The sequence below is a fragment of the Vulpes vulpes genome, chromosome 16 (assembly GCF_048418805.1).
Source record: "Vulpes vulpes isolate BD-2025 chromosome 16, VulVul3, whole genome shotgun sequence".
Lineage (NCBI taxonomy): Eukaryota > Metazoa > Chordata > Mammalia > Carnivora > Canidae > Vulpes > Vulpes vulpes.
In genome coordinates this window covers 29,156,276-29,175,282 of record NC_132795.1, presented here as the reverse complement: position 1 = coordinate 29,175,282, position 19,007 = coordinate 29,156,276, and the positions used below count along the sequence as shown (strand labels likewise).

Here is a 19,007-nt window from a genome sequence, read left to right as displayed (position 1 = left end):
AGGCCGGGCACCCTGCCTTTGGGGAAATAAAGATAAATAAGCCGTGACTCCTGACACCAAAGAGCTGATTCTCCAGACAATGGGCTGTCATGTGTACATGACCACCCTGCAGGGAGGTCAAGGGTGGCACCGGAGTCAGATATGAACAATTGCTATTACGTGGAGGGGATTCTCTGAAGATGTTGCCTCTGACGCAGACTGCTAATGACGTTATGGTAGATGGGTCTTCAGCATCCTCGCTTGCAGTTGACAAAGCAGTGGAGGTCCGCTTTCATGACGTTTTCCAGCAAGTGGTTTTTATGGCTTTGCTTTCGAAGTTCCCTCCACTTTGAAATTATGCTAATGACTTGATATTAATCCCTGTGAGTCACCACGACCTCAGCTCTGATTTGTGACTGTCCTTTCAAATTCTACAGTAAAACTGTTTCAACTTAAAAATATTCGTTGGTTCTCATCTGCGTTACCCCAAGAGCTTTGACTAATGCGGGAGACCCCTGGATGCTTTATGTTAGCTTGTGCTGCATCTTTTCTTAGTTGTTGTTCAGTTGTTAGTAAATCAGTTAATTATCAACTTGGAATAGCTTTTCACTGTTGCTTTTTGATATCGGATGGAGAAACTGTACCTTTCATAGGGATGTGCCCTCTGGTCTGGCTGTGTGCGGGGCTCTTGTGGAGAATGCTGGTCTTGGCTCCCAAGCACAGACGACATTAACATTGTACGTGGCTTGTAATTGAAGGTTAATGATAGGGATAGACTACTTATATGTAAATATGAGGCTGCAGGTGTTTTAATTTGGCTATAGGATGTTTGTGCTGCATTTTCTTTTGGATTCTGAGGAACTTTTGAAATGATGTTCCCAATATTTTAAGTCATATTTTTACACTGAGAAAGAGGCCAGTAAATGAATTGGTATCTATTGAAATACAGGTAGTCACTTTGGAAGTTTATGAGGTGAGAGTGGGTTGGGGAAAGAAGAGTTGGAGTCATATATTTTGTTTTTCTTAGATGGACAAACAGGTGAAAAGCTGGGGCAGGGGATCCCTGGGTGGCTCAGCGGTTTAGCGCTTGCCTTTGGCCCAGGGCGCGATGCTGGAGTCCTGGGATCGAGTTCCGCATCGGGCTCCCTGCATGGAGCCTGCTTCTCCCTTTGCCTGTATCTCTGCCTCTCTCTCTCTCTCTCTCTCATAAATAAATAAATAAATCTTAAAAAAAAAAAAACAACCGTTTAAAAAAAAAAAAGGAAAAGCTGGGGCAGCCGTGGAACCATCATGCAGCAGCAGGTGGGCTGATGGCTGGGCTGGTAGATCAGCACCCTTCTATAGAGAGACTCTGCCTTCAGGCTCCTCTGTGGTTCCTCCAAAGGCTTCCCCAGTGATTATATTTTGTAGGTTGCTTTCACCAATGTTGGGAGAAAAAAGGTTAGGTTTTACATAATAATGAAGCCGTGACTGTGGCGTGATACCGTATGCTGGGTACTGTGCGCGGTGTTCGTGTCAGCTAGGGATCTTGGTTGTGTGCAACCGAGAATGACGTAGGGACTTACAGAATTGCAGAGAGGCTGGAAGGCCAGGGAAGGATTCAGGCTTGGAAGACAGGCAGGAAGCAAAGAAAGGCTGGAGGGCTGAGCAGGAGGATCCAGAGCAGAAGCCACGGCACAGGGACCTCCTGGTCTTCATGCTGCAGCTGCTGGGGCCGTGAGTGAGGAGTATTACCCCAGCTGTTCCCCAGCTTTCACCATCACCCAGGACTCCCAGTCCCAGGACGATGTGATTGGCTGTGCATGAGCTGTGTTCCCAGGGGTGGAGAGAGCAGATCTGTCTCCTGAATTCTGCAGTGGGAACTAGGTGCTACTTCTCCCTAGATGGCTTGTCATCCGGAGGTAACTGGGGACTCCCTAAAAGGGAGATTAAGTACAAATAGGAGTAGGACTGGGTACTGGATAGTGTCCCTTGAAAAAGAGAATGTCAGCAGTGGCTCTCCCCTTTGCCCAACATTCACCTACACCTTTCTTACCATCCTTACGCTTATGAAAATAAGACGCCCCAGCCAGCATGTTATGTACGGCTCTTCTCTCTATGGCTGAGAGCGTAGCTGAACCCTCTTCAGAGGCCCTATTTTTGGAGAAGATCTCCTTTGTCCACTGTCTTCCATGGCCGCATTTGAGATGAGCATTGGGGAACATTGCTTGGGCAGGGGCTGCAGTGCGTTAGCAGTGTGTTACTGTGGCTCTTAGGAGTTGGAGGTCTTGGGGTTCATTGTCTTAAGGGTTGAGTCTTTGATAAGTCCTATCAGCCAGCCTTCTGTGGCAGCAGAGGTTCCTTAAAAGTGTTTTTAGGATTTATTTGATTCCATGGACTAGTAGCCAAAATCAGAAATATTGCCAACTCCCAAGGTTTTGAACCTAGGACTTCTCTCCTGGCAGTGGCATCTAGCCTTGGATGATCCGCACAGTAGCTTAGGTCTTGGTTTGATAGAATCCACCTGGGAATAGTTAGGAGGTGTAAGAAGCAATAGTGTGGGTGATGCCTCTCTTGTGCTGCATCTTCATGGTGGGAGTGCTGTCCCTTCCTCAGGTCATAGAGGTGACCTACCTGGTGCTCAGGACGAGTCACATTTCCTCTGCATTTCCTGCCTCCAGCCAGAGTGACTCTGTTTAGCAGCACCATATATTCTCTGCTCTGGCTTTCAGACAGGCCAGTTTCACAGCAGGCCTATCTTTTTCTTGTAGATCATTAGGAAGTAGCCAAAATATAATCTAGCATCTGCATTTCTCTTGAATTCTGTAAAGTTGGAGGCACAAGGGCCAAGTTGTAAGGCACGAGCAGCCATGGTTGGAATCACTTGTTTGCTATCTCTGATATCCGAGCTGATATCCGAGCTATCATCTTGCCAGTCCAAGATGGTAGGTCCTCATGCCCTCCACCCTGTGGCCTTAGCTCAGCCAATCCATGCTCCTTAGTGTGTCACTTCTGACATCCCACTTCCTCGTACCAGCTTCATCTAATAGGTAAGATGTTTTCTGTTGCAAATAATAGAAAATCCAGCTCCAGCAGCTTAGACAATATGGATAATTAATTGGCCTCCGTGTGTGTGTGTGTGTGTGTGTGTGTGTGTGTGTGTGTGTAGATTTAAGAGCTGTGGATCAGGTTTCAATTGCAATTTGATCTAGAGGCGTGTGATGTCATTAGGGCTCCTGCACTAATTCTCAGTTTTGTTTCTTTGGGTTTTTTTGCCATGTGTTGCCATCCTCCTCAGACTACCCCCCTCCATGAAAGCAGACCATGGCCATGGCCATGGCAGTTCCACGTGTCACATCTGTAAATTGTGCCCCCAGAGATGGATAGAACCTTTGTCCTGATAGAGCAAACCAAAGCCTGAGGTTAGATGACCAGCCCTGAATCAGTTACAGTGGCTGGAAGATGGAAATGTGTCGGTTGGCTTAGGTAGATGATGTACTACGTTCCTGGCACTTGGGATACAGCTGACTTCCTTAGAAGAACATGGGTTTCCATGGGGTCTTGGGAAGGGTGAGGAGAGACATATGTGTCCAGTAAGATGTATCCTCGGTGCTTTACATCCGTGCTCATCAAACTCTCCCATGTGACTTCCTCTGATAGTTTATGGCAACCTTGAGTTAGTGATTCTGAACCAAACCGAGGCTGGATCCAGTAGTCACAGTAGGGCGATCAGTGCATTTGTAGGATGCGAGGAAGGTGCCTCCATGCCAATCTTCTCCGTGTCCATTTTTACCCAGCGAATGAGGGGAGGGGGGTGTCGCTGTTTTCCACTCCAAAGTTCTTAGGTGCTAAAAAAGACAAAAACGCAAGAATCCGGAAGTGGAACGAAACTGTGCTTGAGTAACTAAACGAATGTTGGTATCGCCTTTGTAGCTGACATACTTTATTGTTGTGTTCTGATTTGCAAAAGTTGTGTTTTCAGAATTTTTCACTTTTACCAATTCCCTGTAGCTCAGATTTTTTGTCCTCTCCGCTGCTTTGGGCTGTGAAGTTGGGATAGAAGTGTAAAAATTAGAACCCATACAAACCTGCCTGAAACTTGTATTTGAAATGGTGGTAAAGCAGGTTTAATTACAGAGAAAGATTGCTTAATTATTGTTACCTGCAGCAAAGTCCTTGTCTTTCCATAAATAGACTTTATATACAGCCCCCGGGGCAGAGAGTTCCCTTTCAGCCTCTGCTTAATTTAAATTGCTGGTTTGAGGTGGTTATTTTTGAAACCCTTCTCAGGTTGACTTCCCCCTTAATCCCTAAACCATCTTCCCTCATCTGCCAAATTATATGTAATGCATCGCAGCTAGAGTGCTTTTGGCATTTCATGAGTCTGAGAACTTGAGATTTGATTTAAATGTTAATTTATTGCAACAAAGGTTGGGCACTCACGTTCCTATTCCTGTGCACGTCTTTCTATGGACTTGGCGCGAGGCCAGAGGCTCTCCCCGGCTCCTGCTGCATCTCCCGGAGAGTGGCAGGTGCCCCCTCTCCCACCTATTTGTTTTAAAACAGAGTCTGGCCTCGTTCAAAATGCATGAAACCATTCTATTGTTGGGTTTTAGTAATACCCAGGATTATTTATTCTAGGTGTAGTGTGCATGAAATAAAAAAGTACATATTAACAGAAACGGTAACTCTGTTTTTTTCTTTTGAATGTTAAAATGCTTCCTTAGTGGGTTGTCTTTGTTTACGTGAGGCCTTTCCTTTCTGCTTCTTCTCATCTTTCTATTTTGGCTTTTCAGTGCACACTTAAAATTTTTTTTCTAATAGGGTCAGAAATAAAGGATGTGTTTGTGGATTCATATAAATCATAGTTATTTATAATAAAGAATTATATAATTCTCACCCCTTCCCCGTTCTCTCGAAAATTGCCCAAGTAAATATAATTTCCTTTGCCTCTAGGATACCTACTAGATGTTCTAGACTAGAATAGAAGACGTTTATTTAAATTGTTATCCTACACGAGCAGACCAACCTTTGTGTAAGATGTAATATGCCTGGATGGCTCCTTGATGAGAAGAACTAAATGTACTTTTTCCTCAGTATTAGGGACATGAATATATATGAGTATTTACTGGTATCCTGAAGTAGTCTTTAGTATTAGTGTACTGAAGGTATACAAAATTGACTTCTGATTGGAAGCATTTAGAGGGAATGTCTCAGAAGAATGTGGATGTACATCCTGGTTATATTAGAAAAAGTACCATAAAGCACACCCTAATTTCCTATGTTCGTATATTCGAAGGAATTTTCGTAGTCTTGACAAGGATTGCATTTGAGGGCGTAGAGAGTTAACCTCCCACTTTGGGGCTGCACCTTTCACATCAGTGGTGAGGGTAGGATGCTGCCTTTGTAGTGTTTCCACCTGGTAGGCTTTCAGACAGCTGGAGGGAAACTGTAGTATTTCTGGTCTATTTATCGCATGTTCATTTGGTTTTGGCTGTTGTAGTGGTGTGTCTGTTGGGATGAGAATGAAGAACATTGAGGTGAGTCTTGGCAGGTTATATGGGCAACCTCTGATTTACAACTGGGTTGTGTTCCTTTATGAGTCAGTGTTGATGCCTGGAATGAAATTTCCCCCCAGAGGTGCAGTGTTAGAAGTGGTGACTGAGTTCTTTAACACAAAATATAATGCACTTTTAAGTAATCATGAGCAAAATTGCTTATGGCTCTGAGCTTCCTTACTGTAAAATGGAGATAACGATACCGGTAACTACCTCATAGAGTTTTTGTGAAGATTAAATGAATGAATGCATGTAAAATTCTTGATAATGGTGTTTGATGTGTAGTAAGTACTCAAGTACTAATATCATCTTAAGACCATTATTTCCTGGGGAAATACATTCTTAATTTCATCATGGAGTACTGAGAAGCCATCTTACAGGAAGCAAGTCCATACAGGTTCAAATCTGACCTTGATATGCAAGGGCTGGTGGAAAGATATGGTTGGGTTCTCTTGCTAGAGTTTTGCAACCTCTGTCTGGGGAGAGAGGATGGTCTAAAAAGGCGTAAACTTCCACTTACAAAATAAAAAAGTCATGAGGATGAAAAATACAACGTAGGGAATATAGTCCGTAATACCACGACTTTATAATAAATAATACTGTAGGAACCTTGTGGTGGCCATTTCATGACGTATATACATATTGAATCACTGTGTTGTACACCTGCAACTAATATAATACTGTATGTCAGCTCTACTTCACTTTAAAAAAAAGAAAAGAAAAGAAAACAGAGACTGTGGTTTCCCAGTGGCTCCTTCTGTAGGTGGACTTAGCCTGGAATGATGGACTGGGAGGGAGGTTTGAGCATCTGGGGCTTCTAGCGGCTTGGCAGTGGCTGCAGCTGTGTCAGGGGCTTCTGATGGAGGTTGTGGGGAGGGGAGCGTACTGCTTTGGAGAGGCAGAGGAGTGCCATTGGAAACGCCTGCCATTGCACTTCTCCAGTGGTACTAGAAGCTCATCTGAAATAATTTTGCCCATTTAAATGTTCCCTTTTCCCCCTCTTTCCTATAGGAAGAGACAATGGCCAAAATGGAGGTGAAAACGTCACTTCTGGACAATATGATTGGGGTTGGAGATATGGTTCTCCTAGAGCCTCTCAATGAGGACACCTTCATCAACAACCTCAAGAAGCGCTTTGACCATAATGAAATATATGTGAGTATACCCCAAAGGCCACCCGTGGGGTTTAGACTTTAATGTTTTGTGGCAGAGAGCTGGCTTCTCTTCTCCAGACTCTTCTTTTTTCTATTTGTTTATCAGAGTCCAGAGCTATTTGCATATGCTCTCAGGAAGAGTTTTGTGTTAGCTCATTAGGCCCATGAGTAATACCGATTAGTCGAGTGAGTCTGTTTTTCACACGGTGTTTGTAGAGTGCCGACTGTGTGCAGAGCCTTGCCCGGGTGTTGGAGGCATTGTACAGCAAGGAGAATGCTGAGTTCCTATCCTGTGAGGAACAGGTATTCAGGAGGAGTTTTAAAATTAGGGGCATCGTCTTGGATGCCTTCATAAAATTAGAACTCATTGACTCAATGAGTAGCCCTTCCCTGTCCCCATATCTAACCTCTGAGAAGCTACTCGTTAAAATGCAAGGCAGTGACCTGTCAAAAGAGACATGAACCTTGTTGACATTTGTCCTCAGTAGAGACAGAAGTAGATTATCAGGTAAGAATATAGGTTTGCTCCCTGGAGATTTGGGACTAGTCCTGTCCCTCTACATGGAAGTATAGCGTCATACACAAAAATGAAAACATATAAAGATAAATGATATTGGGAGAATGTTTATGTTGTAAAAATTCTTTATAAAGGATTTCACATTGTTAGTCTAACTATGTATTCCTTAAATACATGTAAGGAGTAAAGAATACATTCATAAGCAGCTTTTTAGGAATTTGCGTAAAGCCCTGACGTTTGCATCTCTTCAGGTAGAGGTGTGTTGTTAACTAAACCAAGAAAATGGGGCGCTGATTCCCTGTCCCAGCTGCTGAGAAGGAAACTGGATGCGGTGGGCGGAAGTCACTTTACTAGATTCAGCCTCACTCCTGAGTGCTTCCCCCCACCTTTTTATGGCGTATCCGTGTTTGGAGATGAGTTGGATTATTGGGATAAGCTGCATATTTTTCTGTCTGTCAACATGGGAACAGTAGGAAGAAATATATTTATTTTTTTAAATTTAAATCCAATTTGCCAACATATAGCATAACACCCAGTGCTCATCGTGTCCAGTGCCCCCCCTCAGTGCCCATCACCCAGTCACCCCATCCCCCCGCCCGTCGTACCTTCCACTACCCCTTGTTTGTTTCCCGGAGTCAAGAGTCTCTCATGGTTTGTCTCCTTCTCTTAATTTTTCCCCCTCAGTTCCCCAGCGGGAGGAAATATAAATAAATAAATAGAGAGCTTTGTAACTGATGCAAGTATGATCAATTATTATTTTTGTGGAACAAATATATTTAAAAAATGATAGGCAAATCTGTATTATTTTATACCATGTACAGTTTTCCTTTCCAGTTAGCCAATTATGTTTCAAGGATGACTTTGGATAATTAATTTCTTTTTTTAGAGGGGGGAGGGGCAGAGGGGGGAGGGGCAAGGGAGAGAATCTTTATTTTTTTTATAAATTTATTTTTAATTGGTGTTCAATTTGCCAACATACAGAATAACACCCAGTGCTCATCCCATCAAGTGCCCCCCTCAGTGCCTGTCACCCAGTCACCCCCACTCCCCACCCACCTCCCCTTCTACCCCCCCCCCCCAGTTCATTTCCCAGAGTTAGGAGTCTCTCATGTTCTGTCTCCCTTTCTGATATTGAGAGAGAGAATCTTAAGCAGGCTCCACGCCCCACATGGAGTCCAACAAGGGGCTCAGTCTCATGACCCTGAGATTATGACCTGAGCCAAAGTCAAGAAGTTGGACCCAGGATAATTAATTTCTTAAGGAAATGGTAGTTATCATCTGGAACTTGAACTTTTTATCTTTCTTGATTTGTGCTGCTGGAAGTAGGGGAGGTTGACAGTCACTTGAGATATGTGGATACTGCTTTTGGAATATTAGTTTAATAACCAGATCCTCAGGTCAGAGATGTAGTTACATAAAATGTTGATTCAAATGGAAAAGGTATGGGGATCCCTGGGTGGTGCAGCGGTTTGGCGCCTGCCTTTGGCCCAGGGCGTGATCCTGGAGACCCGGGATCGAGTCCCGCATCGGGCTCCCGGTGCATGGAGCCTGCTTCTCTCCCTCTGCCTATGTCTCTGCCCCTCTCTCTCTCTCTCTCTCTCTCTCTCTGTGTGACTATCATAAATAAATAAAAATTAAAAAAAAAAACAAATGGAAAAGGTATAAAATGCTGCTGCAGGGCAGGGAGGAGGTAGCATCTGGTTTGGCAGTGAGGCCTGGTGTTACCTTCGCGCAGAGCGGAGCAGCTCGGCTTTCAGGTGGGAAAACTGTACGGCTCTGCAGCTCTCATTGAAAGTGTGGTCTGATATCAAATAAAAGACAGACTTTTAAACATTGGTCTTTGAGATGGAGATAGGAAGAATCAGTTCTATCGTAAGTAACGTTGCTGATCGTTTTTCTTTTTGGCTCTAAGAAGCACGGATCACTTTTCAAGGGATTGAAAATAGGCTGGAGAGCAGCACATTACATGCATTCACGTACCTGATTTTTTGTGCCCATTAAAATAAAACAATCCCCTTTCTAACAAAATGCCAAATGTTAATGTTCATGAGTCTCCAGCAGACGAAATGTCTGGGTTTCAGCCCTACATAATTTTATTTTCTCACCATTTGCAGAATGCTCTTTCTGGTATAACAAAAACAAAAGCATGAAATTGCTTTCTGCTTCCAGGTATTCATATCAATTAATGTTTTCCAAGGTACGTTAGGGCTCACATTTTCATGAGATGTGTGCCTTCATTTTGTAACTAAACATACTTGCGACATACTGGAGGGTTGGGCATTCTCTACCTTAAGCAAAAAAAAAGGAAATAAAATAAAAAGTTATATAGCGGTGTGTATAATATGATCCTTTTTTTTTAAATTTTTATTTATTTATGATAGTCACAGAGAGAGAGGCAGAGACATAGGCAGAGGGAGAAACAGGCTCCATGCACCGGGAGCCTGATGTGGGATTCGATCCCGGGTCTCCAGGATCGCGCCCTGGGCCAAAGGCAAGCGCCAAACCACTGCGCCACCCAGGGATCCCTATGATCCTTTTTTTAATGGGGATTTATGGATGTGCACATGTGTTCGTATACTTGTGTGCACGTAGAGAAAGGCATGCTAACTTTAGGCACCACAGCACAGTGGAATGAGATATGGGGACAGGGAAGGGCTACTCTTTTAGATCTCTGTATTCTAGAACTCACTGAGTCAAGCATGTATTTTTTTTTAAAGATTTTATTTATTTATTCATGAGAGATATACAGAGAGAGGCAGAGACACAGGCAGAGGGAGAAGCAGGCTCCATGTAGGGAGCCTGATGTGGAACTCGATCCCGGGACCCCGGGATCATGCCCTGAGCCAAAGGCAGACACTTGACCACTGAGCCACTCAGGCATCCCGCATGTATTGTTTTTGGTAATTAAAAAAAAAAATACCGTGCAATAAATTTGATTACTACACCTCCGCAACCCCCTATGTCCTGTATACCACTCTTGATAAATCTGCTCCTGGCTCTTCTTCTGGTAATATTCCTGCTTTGGTTTTGTTCATAGGTTGCTGCGGAATTATTTAGCCTGATGCCAGAGGCCATGCAGTTTTTTAGTACTTCACCTTGTTTTTAAATTCTTTCCCAGACAATGAAAGTGCAGGTTTTTTTGAAAATCTCTTGTAGTCTTAGAGTTTTATCCTGCAAAAGTGGGCGATAGTCTACGATGATCCATCACGTGAAAAAACTGGACAGTCATTTGTATGTCCAGAAGCCATGGTTGATAAGGGGACCAGTGAATGGAAGGACCTTGGCATGGACTTGTGAATCCTGGCTATCCCTAGAGACTTGGCAGTGTCCTTTGTGACGGACACTGCTCAGGGTCGGGGGCCCTCTTCTTCCATCCTGCCATCTATCCACTTGCCTCCATACCCTCAGGATCTGAAGAAATAGTCCCTGCCTTCACAGAGCCCTCACAAGGGGACTGGTTTGCCTCTAGATAATGAGTTATCAACTTTCCAGAGCATTCATAACCGTTAGTGATTTTCTGGATCTCTAGCCAGCTGACTTTGGAAGTAGAATTCCTTGTGATCCTGTCATAATAAACTGGAAGCTCTGGGTAGACCACTTGATTCATCGCATACCCCTGAACCACTGACTGTGGCCTGGGGACCAGAATGAACTGGGTGGCTTAAGGAACTGATGTCCAACCCCAGGATTGGGATAGGGTCAGTTTTCTTCCAGAGTAGATGGATTGTATGTAAGTAGGTGAATATCCAACCAGGTATATTGATTAACATGTTAGGAAAAGGAGAGAAAGAAGGAGAAATTAATGCTGATGAGGTCACTGCTGTAAACCCATCACATGCTGGGTAGGGAGTTTGTGATGAAGTGGCTTTGTGGATGTTGATACCTAGAGGGTGTGCCCCATGGGAAGCATTCATCATTTGAGGTGTAGGCTTCAGGAGCACCCAAAGGCATGCTTCTCGGACTTCCTTCTGAAGAACTTCTAATGGCAAGAAGAGTACCAGGTGCTGCAGGGACTCTGGAAACATAGTTGAAGTCCATCCACTTCAGAGAAATTCTGTTGAAATATTTGCTTCCAAAGTAATACGGTTTTATTTCTGTTCTGCAATGCATATGGGTTTGCTTTTGTCAAATATGTTCCTTGCAACCTTTTGAGTAATAAGTATTTTTGGTACTGACAAGTACATTTAGTTTGTTTCCTATCTGAATTGTCAGATCATGGATCACCCAGATATGGAGGGCTGAATCAGGTTAATTTTAGGATCTTAAGCTAAACCAGTTGTGAGTGAGACTGCTTTGAAAGTCTAGTAAAGACTCTCTTAATTTTTAGGAGTTAGTACTAGGATTGGGATCCCTGTAAGGATAGAATCAGATGCTTTTATGAGAGATACTCAAGTGCACGAGGAATATCCCATTTTGCTTTGAGGTGGATTAACTCACCGAAGCCCTGAGTTGGTTCATCATCCTATTTGTGGCCAGGTAGAGAGTCTCTAAACCCGGGGCAGTTCCAGACGATGTGATCTTTGCAGGAAGAGCTGTTCGGTTGAACATGGAGGAGGATCAGGTGAGAGTAGATAGAGGGAATGTTGACCTGATGGGGTGACATGGAGGGTCAGAGACTCTGTTTGCTTTTATTCCTCCCTCTTGGCGGTGGTTCCGGCTGGGACAAGTTGCAGGACGTGCCTTTCAGTCTAGCAGTGTGTGTGGGGTCAGTGTTGGGAAATGGTTGGTTGTGACACGACTGAGCCCTGCTCTTCTGTATTCATTCCGCCTTTGTCAGACCTTCTTCCGGCCTCCCCACCCCACCCCTCGGCCAGACGGAATGGTGGCAGGATTGCATGTGGATCGTACTGCAGGAGACCCACCCAGACGGGATTCTGTTTTTAGGGTGACTGGTCAGGACTGTGGTTCTGTTCGGGAACAGGAAAGCTGCAATTTGGGCAAGAGCAAGGCCCAGGGCAGATTTGGAAACTAAAGAACTGAGGTGTCTGTTTTCTGACAAGAAGTATTTTTGGTGCTGACAAGTCGATTTAGTTTGTTTTCTATCTGAATTGTTAGGTTGGGGATCATCCACATAGAGAGGGCCGAATTAGTCCAATTTTAGGATCTTAAGTTAAACTAATTGTAGATATGAAAGCGACTGCTTTGAAAGTCTAGTAAAAATTGTCTTAATTTTTAGCAGTTAGTACTAGAATTAGGATCCCCATAAGGAGGGAATCAGATGCTTTTATCAAAGTTATGCAACTATAAGTGCACAATCTGTTTGGTTTAAAATAGTGCAAAGCAAACGAATAATACTAGCTAACATTTATATACTTACTTAAAGTTTCAAAAACACTTTCCATTATATAATAACTCATGGGTATAGATACATTCCTGGGAATTTGGCATCGATGACATATTAGTCTTCTATTGCTGCATAACAGATTTACCCCAAACTTTGCAACTTGTAATAACATACATTTTTTTTTATCTCCTTATTTCTCTGTGGATCAGGTGTTTGGACATGGCTTACCTGGGTCCTCTGCCAAGGGTTTTACCAAGCTCATTGGGGGTTCGGCTAGGTCTCCAGACTCATGGGAGGCTTGGTCTTTTTCCAAGTTCATGGGGATGTTGGCCAAGAGCAGGGCTGGTGTTCAGACATCCGGTTTAGTGTCATTCCTGCTACCCGGACAGTCTCCTATCTTTTTTTCTTTTTAAAATTTGCTTTAAAAAGTCTTTTTTTTTTTTTCAAGCTACAAAGGTAACAAATGCTTTTGGAAAAAATCAGATGGCCCAGGCACGCATAACCTGAAAATGTGATTTTCTCAGCCCAGTACCCAGTCTCATTTTTAGAAGTAATAGTAGTTAAGAGAGTGAAAGAAAATAACATGATCATTTTCCAGATTATGTTAGCTTCATGAACAGTTCAGATTTTTTTTTTTCAGTTCAGATTTTTTTCTGGAGTTGGAAGTAGGAAGAGGATGGGTCTTTATCCAGAAAATCCAAAATGCATAAATGTTTTAGTGAAGAAAAAGAACCATGTTTACTGTCACTGCCCATCCCAGCTAGACCAAGTAGGGGAAGGAGAGGGATTCCCTGACCTGGTGACACGAAACACCTAGACTTGGTAGTGTACTAGTGATTCACCACGAGCAGACTCTGCCTCTCGGGCTCACTGAGAAGGTGGACCTTTCAGGAGACGTGAGGAATACATAGTGTTTGTTTCCCAGAGTGTAGCTTCGGTGTTTGGAGCCGAGACCTCGTCAGAAGGCTGGATAAAGCTGGTGAAAAGCAATCGCAAGGCTGAAGAGAAATGTTGTGTCTAATTTCTGAGCATAATCTCTCTTGGACAGTTTTAATAACATTTTTCCAAATAATCATTTTTGGTGATAACTCCCCAGTTTCAACCTGCCTAGGCGCTATTAAAACCTTTGGTGATTGGAAAATTTTCTTCCTCTTAGACCTTGGAAAATGGGCAATCTCTATCTGTTATTTACCAAGCTTAGAGAGTGGGCTCGTCATGCAGGCACTGTGCAGTACTTGAAACGTTCGTATAATACTTAGAATATATTAATTTAAATGTTCTGGGCAGAGCCATATTCGAAGTTTGATTTGGAGGAAATTAAGGCCTGACCTCAGATCTGCAGTGGTGTCATCTTTGGATGGCAATTTAGTGGTTACTTGTCCTGGCTCTGCCACTTACTGTCTGTGAGACCTAAGGCAAGTGCTCTAACTCCTTAGACACCATTTATTAATAAAATGATAAATGGTAACAACTAACATTTATTAAGCCTGATTGGTACCGTGTGCTATTCTAAGCTTTACATATATTTGTTCATTTAATTTTTACTAAAGTCCTACACATTGTAGGTTTTTAAATTATCTTCATTTTACTATAAGGAAGCTGAGGCTCAGAAAGACTAAGTAAGTTGTCCAGGGTCACAGGGCAAGTACGTGATAAAGCTGGGATTCACACCCAGGAAGCCCGGCTCCAGAGTTCATGCTCTTAATACTAGTCCTGTTGACTGTACACGGTTGCTATGAGCACTCAGTGATAGCACTGACATGCAAGTATTCACTGTCTGCAGTGTGCTCTTCCAAATAATTAAGTGTGCTATTGAGGAATTACAGCTTTGGAACCAGGCAGCCTCAGCAATCCGGACACATAATTGAAATGATAATCAGCATTCCTGCCACATGTTGAGTTAGCAGTCAACAGTGCAGTGCCATGAACTAGGGTGACTAGTGTGGGGGGTGTGTGTTCAGTTCTAAAGGCTTAGGCACTCACTAGTCAAAGAAAAGCAATCGTGAGTGTTGGGATGATGTTTCCCCCTCTGGAAGGTGGGAGAAGATCTTGGGAGGAGATTGTTTTTCATCATGTTCAGTGGATGGAGGAGATGGACAGCTGTATGTAGTCTTTCACCTTTATGAGCACGAAGTAGAGGAGAAGCTAATCAGCACAGGGGACATGTGGCCGGTCACGTGACCAATTCAGCCCCTCCCTGCCCCCCCCCATCTATTTCTGCTGTTATATCTATAGCACAGATCTGTATTAATGGCGATCCTAATTTCTGCAGAGAGGCTATTTTGATTCCATGTTTTGGGGTTGGGGGATGGAGGCTGAAATGCAATGTGACACAGGCCTTTGGCACATAGACCTAAGGTTGGCCACTCACAACCACTGCTACCATTATGAGTAGTTGAGAGTCAGTTTTCTCATCCACACAATGGTTTTCGTGATGCTTATCTTGTTGAGTCGTGATGGAGGTTAAGGGGCCTCTTAGCTTGGTACCTGCCTGGCACATAGTAGGCGTGGAGTACCTGGCAGGTGCTATGACCATCTGAAAAACTTGGTAACCCAAAATGACTTTTCTTCAAGGTTTCGGGCCCTGAGATTTCCTTGTAATTACCATTTTTCTCTTTCTGTCCTCCCCCAACTCTTTCTTTTCCTCCCTGCCTCCTACTCTCTTCCCCCTCCTTTTCCCTACCTCCCTTCCTCTTTGCTATTCATCAAACAGATTTCTTTTTTGTTGGATTTACCACCCCAATTAGCCATAAATACTATTTTCAGCTAGTAGTACACCTATAACACAGGCCCACTCTGTACCTTAGTTAAGAGAGTTTTATTAGGTCTGGAGAACAAGGCATATTTGGAAATACTTGTCTCATTATAGTTTATCTCAACAAAGATAATATAGTATTATGTTACAGTGCTCTAAAATAAAGGCCGCCCGAGGTGATATTTTTAGCCAGTATTTTAGCGTGGCATAGGACTCATATATAGTTCTTTAATTTATAGTCTGAAATGACTGGCAGCACAGGAATAAAGGATTATAATATGATGGTAGTTTAGTCAGGCCTTGGACCATGTCTGACCAGCTTGCTGGCCTCCCTTGGTAGCCATGGTTTCTGTGACTCCTGGCCTATGTGGGCTCCCGATCTAAGGTCAATGACTTATGGCACGGCAGAGATATGAACAGGGCTCATTTCTTCCCTCACACTTTGAATCGAGAAATATGGAAAAAATAAAATATCCATGAAAGCAGATGCTGGTAGTCATGACGTTGTAAGGCCAGGATGGGCCACGTTGCAAGGCAGAAACTATGAATTAGCATCTTTGACGTAGAACAGCTATGGAGTAGAAAGTGAGAAAACCAGTTAGTAGGAGGCTCAGAAGAAGCAGAAACGTGAGCAGGGGATGGGCACATTGGTAGTGGCACTGGACAGGAAGCCTTCCCTAACTTGTGTTGGCCTTGGTGTAATGCTACCTTGCACCCATGCTCACTCTTGGGTCCCAGCTTTTCTCGTAGCTTGGTGATAGGTTTTGCTGAGGGGTTCTTGAGCGGTTAGTACAGTAAAACTCAGTACTTGATGTAACTTCACAGCATCTTTGTGCTGAGCAGCTGAAAGAGTCTGACCAAATCTCTGTTCTAATGTCATAGACTTTGGTGTAGAGTTTGGCATGAAACTATCTCCACCTCTAATGGTGAAACCTTGGGCAAGTTTTTAAGACTTTTGAATGCCTTCAGTTTCTTCCTCTGTGAAAATAGGCTATTATTAGTATGAGTTATATAAAGCTTCCACGTGTATCACAAATATGTTCTTAGACTGGGTATGCGAGGTACGAGGTACACACATGAATGAGGCTGTGTTGGCCAGAAGACCCAGATAGTAGGTGGGCTACACTGGTTATTGACCTTACATTTATAATTTTTTCACTCAGGCAGTTTTTCACAATTTTGAACTGTATCTAAAAAAAAAAATAAAAAAATAAAAAAAAATAAAAAAAGCAAAGTGTTTGCTAGACCAAACCGTGATATTAAGAAAACAAGTAAGACAAACGTCCTCTTTGAGGGAATCTGGGAAATCTTACAAATGTCTAATTAAAAGCACTGTGGCACATAAGGTCTTGATGTCTTGTGATCCGATTCCCAGGATCTGAGACCCAAGAAGAGGGTAAATTCCTCCTCACGAAGTGCATAGTGTGTTGTCATTTCTGAAGAAATGACAAGACATCAGCTTGTCTTGTATAATTACTTTCTCGGGATCCTGGGCTTTTAATGTTAGTTTTGTTAAGATGTGCCTCATGTGCTCATTTGAGAACTCTTCAAGTCCCTGTATACAAAGACCATTCTGTAAGACTTGGGCACTGCAGGACTCCTTTATGAGTTTTGCTGACGTATTAGTGAGGTCATAGGCTTTCGAGTCCTGACTTGGCTGTTTACAAGGACCAGCTGCTGGCAGCAGGGCCAAGCTGTGGGTTTCTGTTATCATGAGAGGTCCTATTATAGGCCAGTCGCCGTGTGTCAGGTGCTGTGTTTCGTGCTTTAACGCAGAATCTCATTGAATCCTCAGAATGAGACCAGGAAGGAAACCGTGTCCTCCTCCTTGGCCTGATGAGCAAACAGGGGTTTGGAGAGGTTAAGTGTATTACCCAGGGTCACACAAAACTGAAAAACTTAGCCAGATAGCTTGGAACCAAGGTTTACACAGTATTTCAAATGCATTAGAAGCATGAAATTCTGGATGACATAGAATCTGAGTGAAGAGCTCCAGAGCACTTAAGTCAGCCTGTCTCAGCATCTAACCGCCTCACCCCATGCACAGACTTTTTTTTTTTCTTGAAGTTTTATTTATTAGAGAGAGTGAGCATGAGCGAGCATGTGAGTGTGTGCACGGGGGCAGAGGAGAACCCCTAGCCCACTCCCCACTCTGTGGGGCCTCGCGCGGGGCTCCGTCTCACGACCCTGAGATCGTGACTTGAGGTGGAACCAAGAGTCAGACGCTTAACCAACTGAGTCACCACGTGTCCCTGTTTTTTTCTTTAATATTTTATTTATTTATTCATGAGAGACAGAGAAGGAGAGAGAGAGGCAGAGACACAGGCAGAGGGAGAAGCAGGCTCCATGCAGGGAGCCCGACGTGGGACTCGATCCAGGGTCTCCAGGATCACACCCTGGGCTGCAGGTGGCGCTAAACTCCCGGGGGGGGGGGGGGAATACACACGCCGACTCTGCTGAGCTGAGCTGCTCTCAGGCTGGATGGCCTCAGTCTCCTCACCCCGACATTTGAGGCTCCCTGCAGCTGATCCTGGTCTTGTTTTGTGGGCTCTTACTCACGGGCGGTCTTCGCTCTAGGCAAAGCGTCTCATTCCCGTCTTTGAAATAGAGGTGGGCGGGCCTTTGTGCCCCGTCTTCCTTTTTAGGACCATATCTCATTGTCTCTGTGGACCTCGTGCTGTTCCTGTGTCCCTGCGTCATGGACACTTGGGCAGCTTCCGCCCTTCGCTGTGGGGAACGATGCTGCGCTGAACCTGGGCGTGCCCATGACCCTTCTGAGTCTCGTTCGTACTTAAAACGTTGTCGGGGGGAGACGCCGGGTGGCTCAGTCTGTTAAGCGTCTCTGCCTCTGGCTTGGGTCATGATCCAGGGTCCTGGGATCAAGCCCTGCATTGGGTCCCCTGCGCAGCGGGGAGCCTGCTACTTACTCCTCTTCCTCTGCTGCTCCCCCTGCGTGTGCTCTCTCTCTCTGTGTGTGTGTGTGTGTGTGTCAAATAAATAAATAAAATCTTGAGGGGAAGGGAGAAGAAATGTGTGGGAAATATCAGAAAGGGAGACAGAACATGAAGACTCCTGACTCTGGGAAACGAACTAGGGGGGCTGGAGGGGGAGGTGGGCGGGGGGTGGGGGTGACTGGGTGGCGGGCACCGAGGGGGCACTTGACGGGATGAGCACTGGGAGTTATTCTGTATGTTGGCAAATTGAACACCAATAAAAAATAAATTTATTATTAAAAAAATAAAATCTTGAAAAAAAATGTTTTTTGAAGGATCCAAGTGTCTTAGTCAAATCTAAAAACAAAAGAGGAGCGCAGTGCAGCGTTGCCCAGCCCCCGAGTTGTCTCATCTGGCGCCCTCTCCGGAGCGCCTTATTCTGCGGCCACGCCCGCCTCCCGGCCGCCAGCTCCTCCGACTTCCTGGTGCCGGTGTCGCCTTCCCGGTGTCCCCGGCCGTGCCCTCCTGGAGGCCCAGACCCCGCCCGCCCAGGCAGTGAGAGCACTAACCACTCATCTAACTGGGGATCCCTGGAACCTGACTTCACCTGTTGGTGGCCGCTGGCTCCGCGGTCATACGTTGTGGGTCGTCGCGTCCCCCAGCCCGGGCCGCTGGCAGCACAGGCGCCGGGCCCACCGCGGGGGCCCGATGGCCCAACGAAGGCACCTGGTACCGCGCCGCTTGCTTCCTCCGTGGCCGGTCGTGAGGTTGTCACGGCCAGGTTTCCCCTGGGCCCGAGTCGCCCTCGTGGGGGCTGCTGTCACGGCAGGTGGAAGCGGCCTGGAGCA

The 19,007-nt window shown here is 44.7% G+C and overlaps 1 protein-coding gene across 11 annotated transcripts in view; it reads left to right on the top strand.

The window, feature by feature from the left end:
* Positions 1–19,007, top strand: part of MYO1B (myosin IB) — a 173,304-nt gene that overhangs the window by 24,317 nt on the left and 129,980 nt on the right. For all 11 annotated transcript variants that reach the window (XM_072742206.1, XM_072742207.1, XM_072742205.1 and 8 more), the window contains exon 2: positions 6,528–6,671. In XM_072742206.1, the coding sequence (XP_072598307.1) occupies positions 6,537–6,671 (135 nt within the window). In that variant the 5' untranslated portion in view covers positions 6,528–6,536. The remainder of the gene's footprint in view (positions 1–6,527; positions 6,672–19,007) is intronic.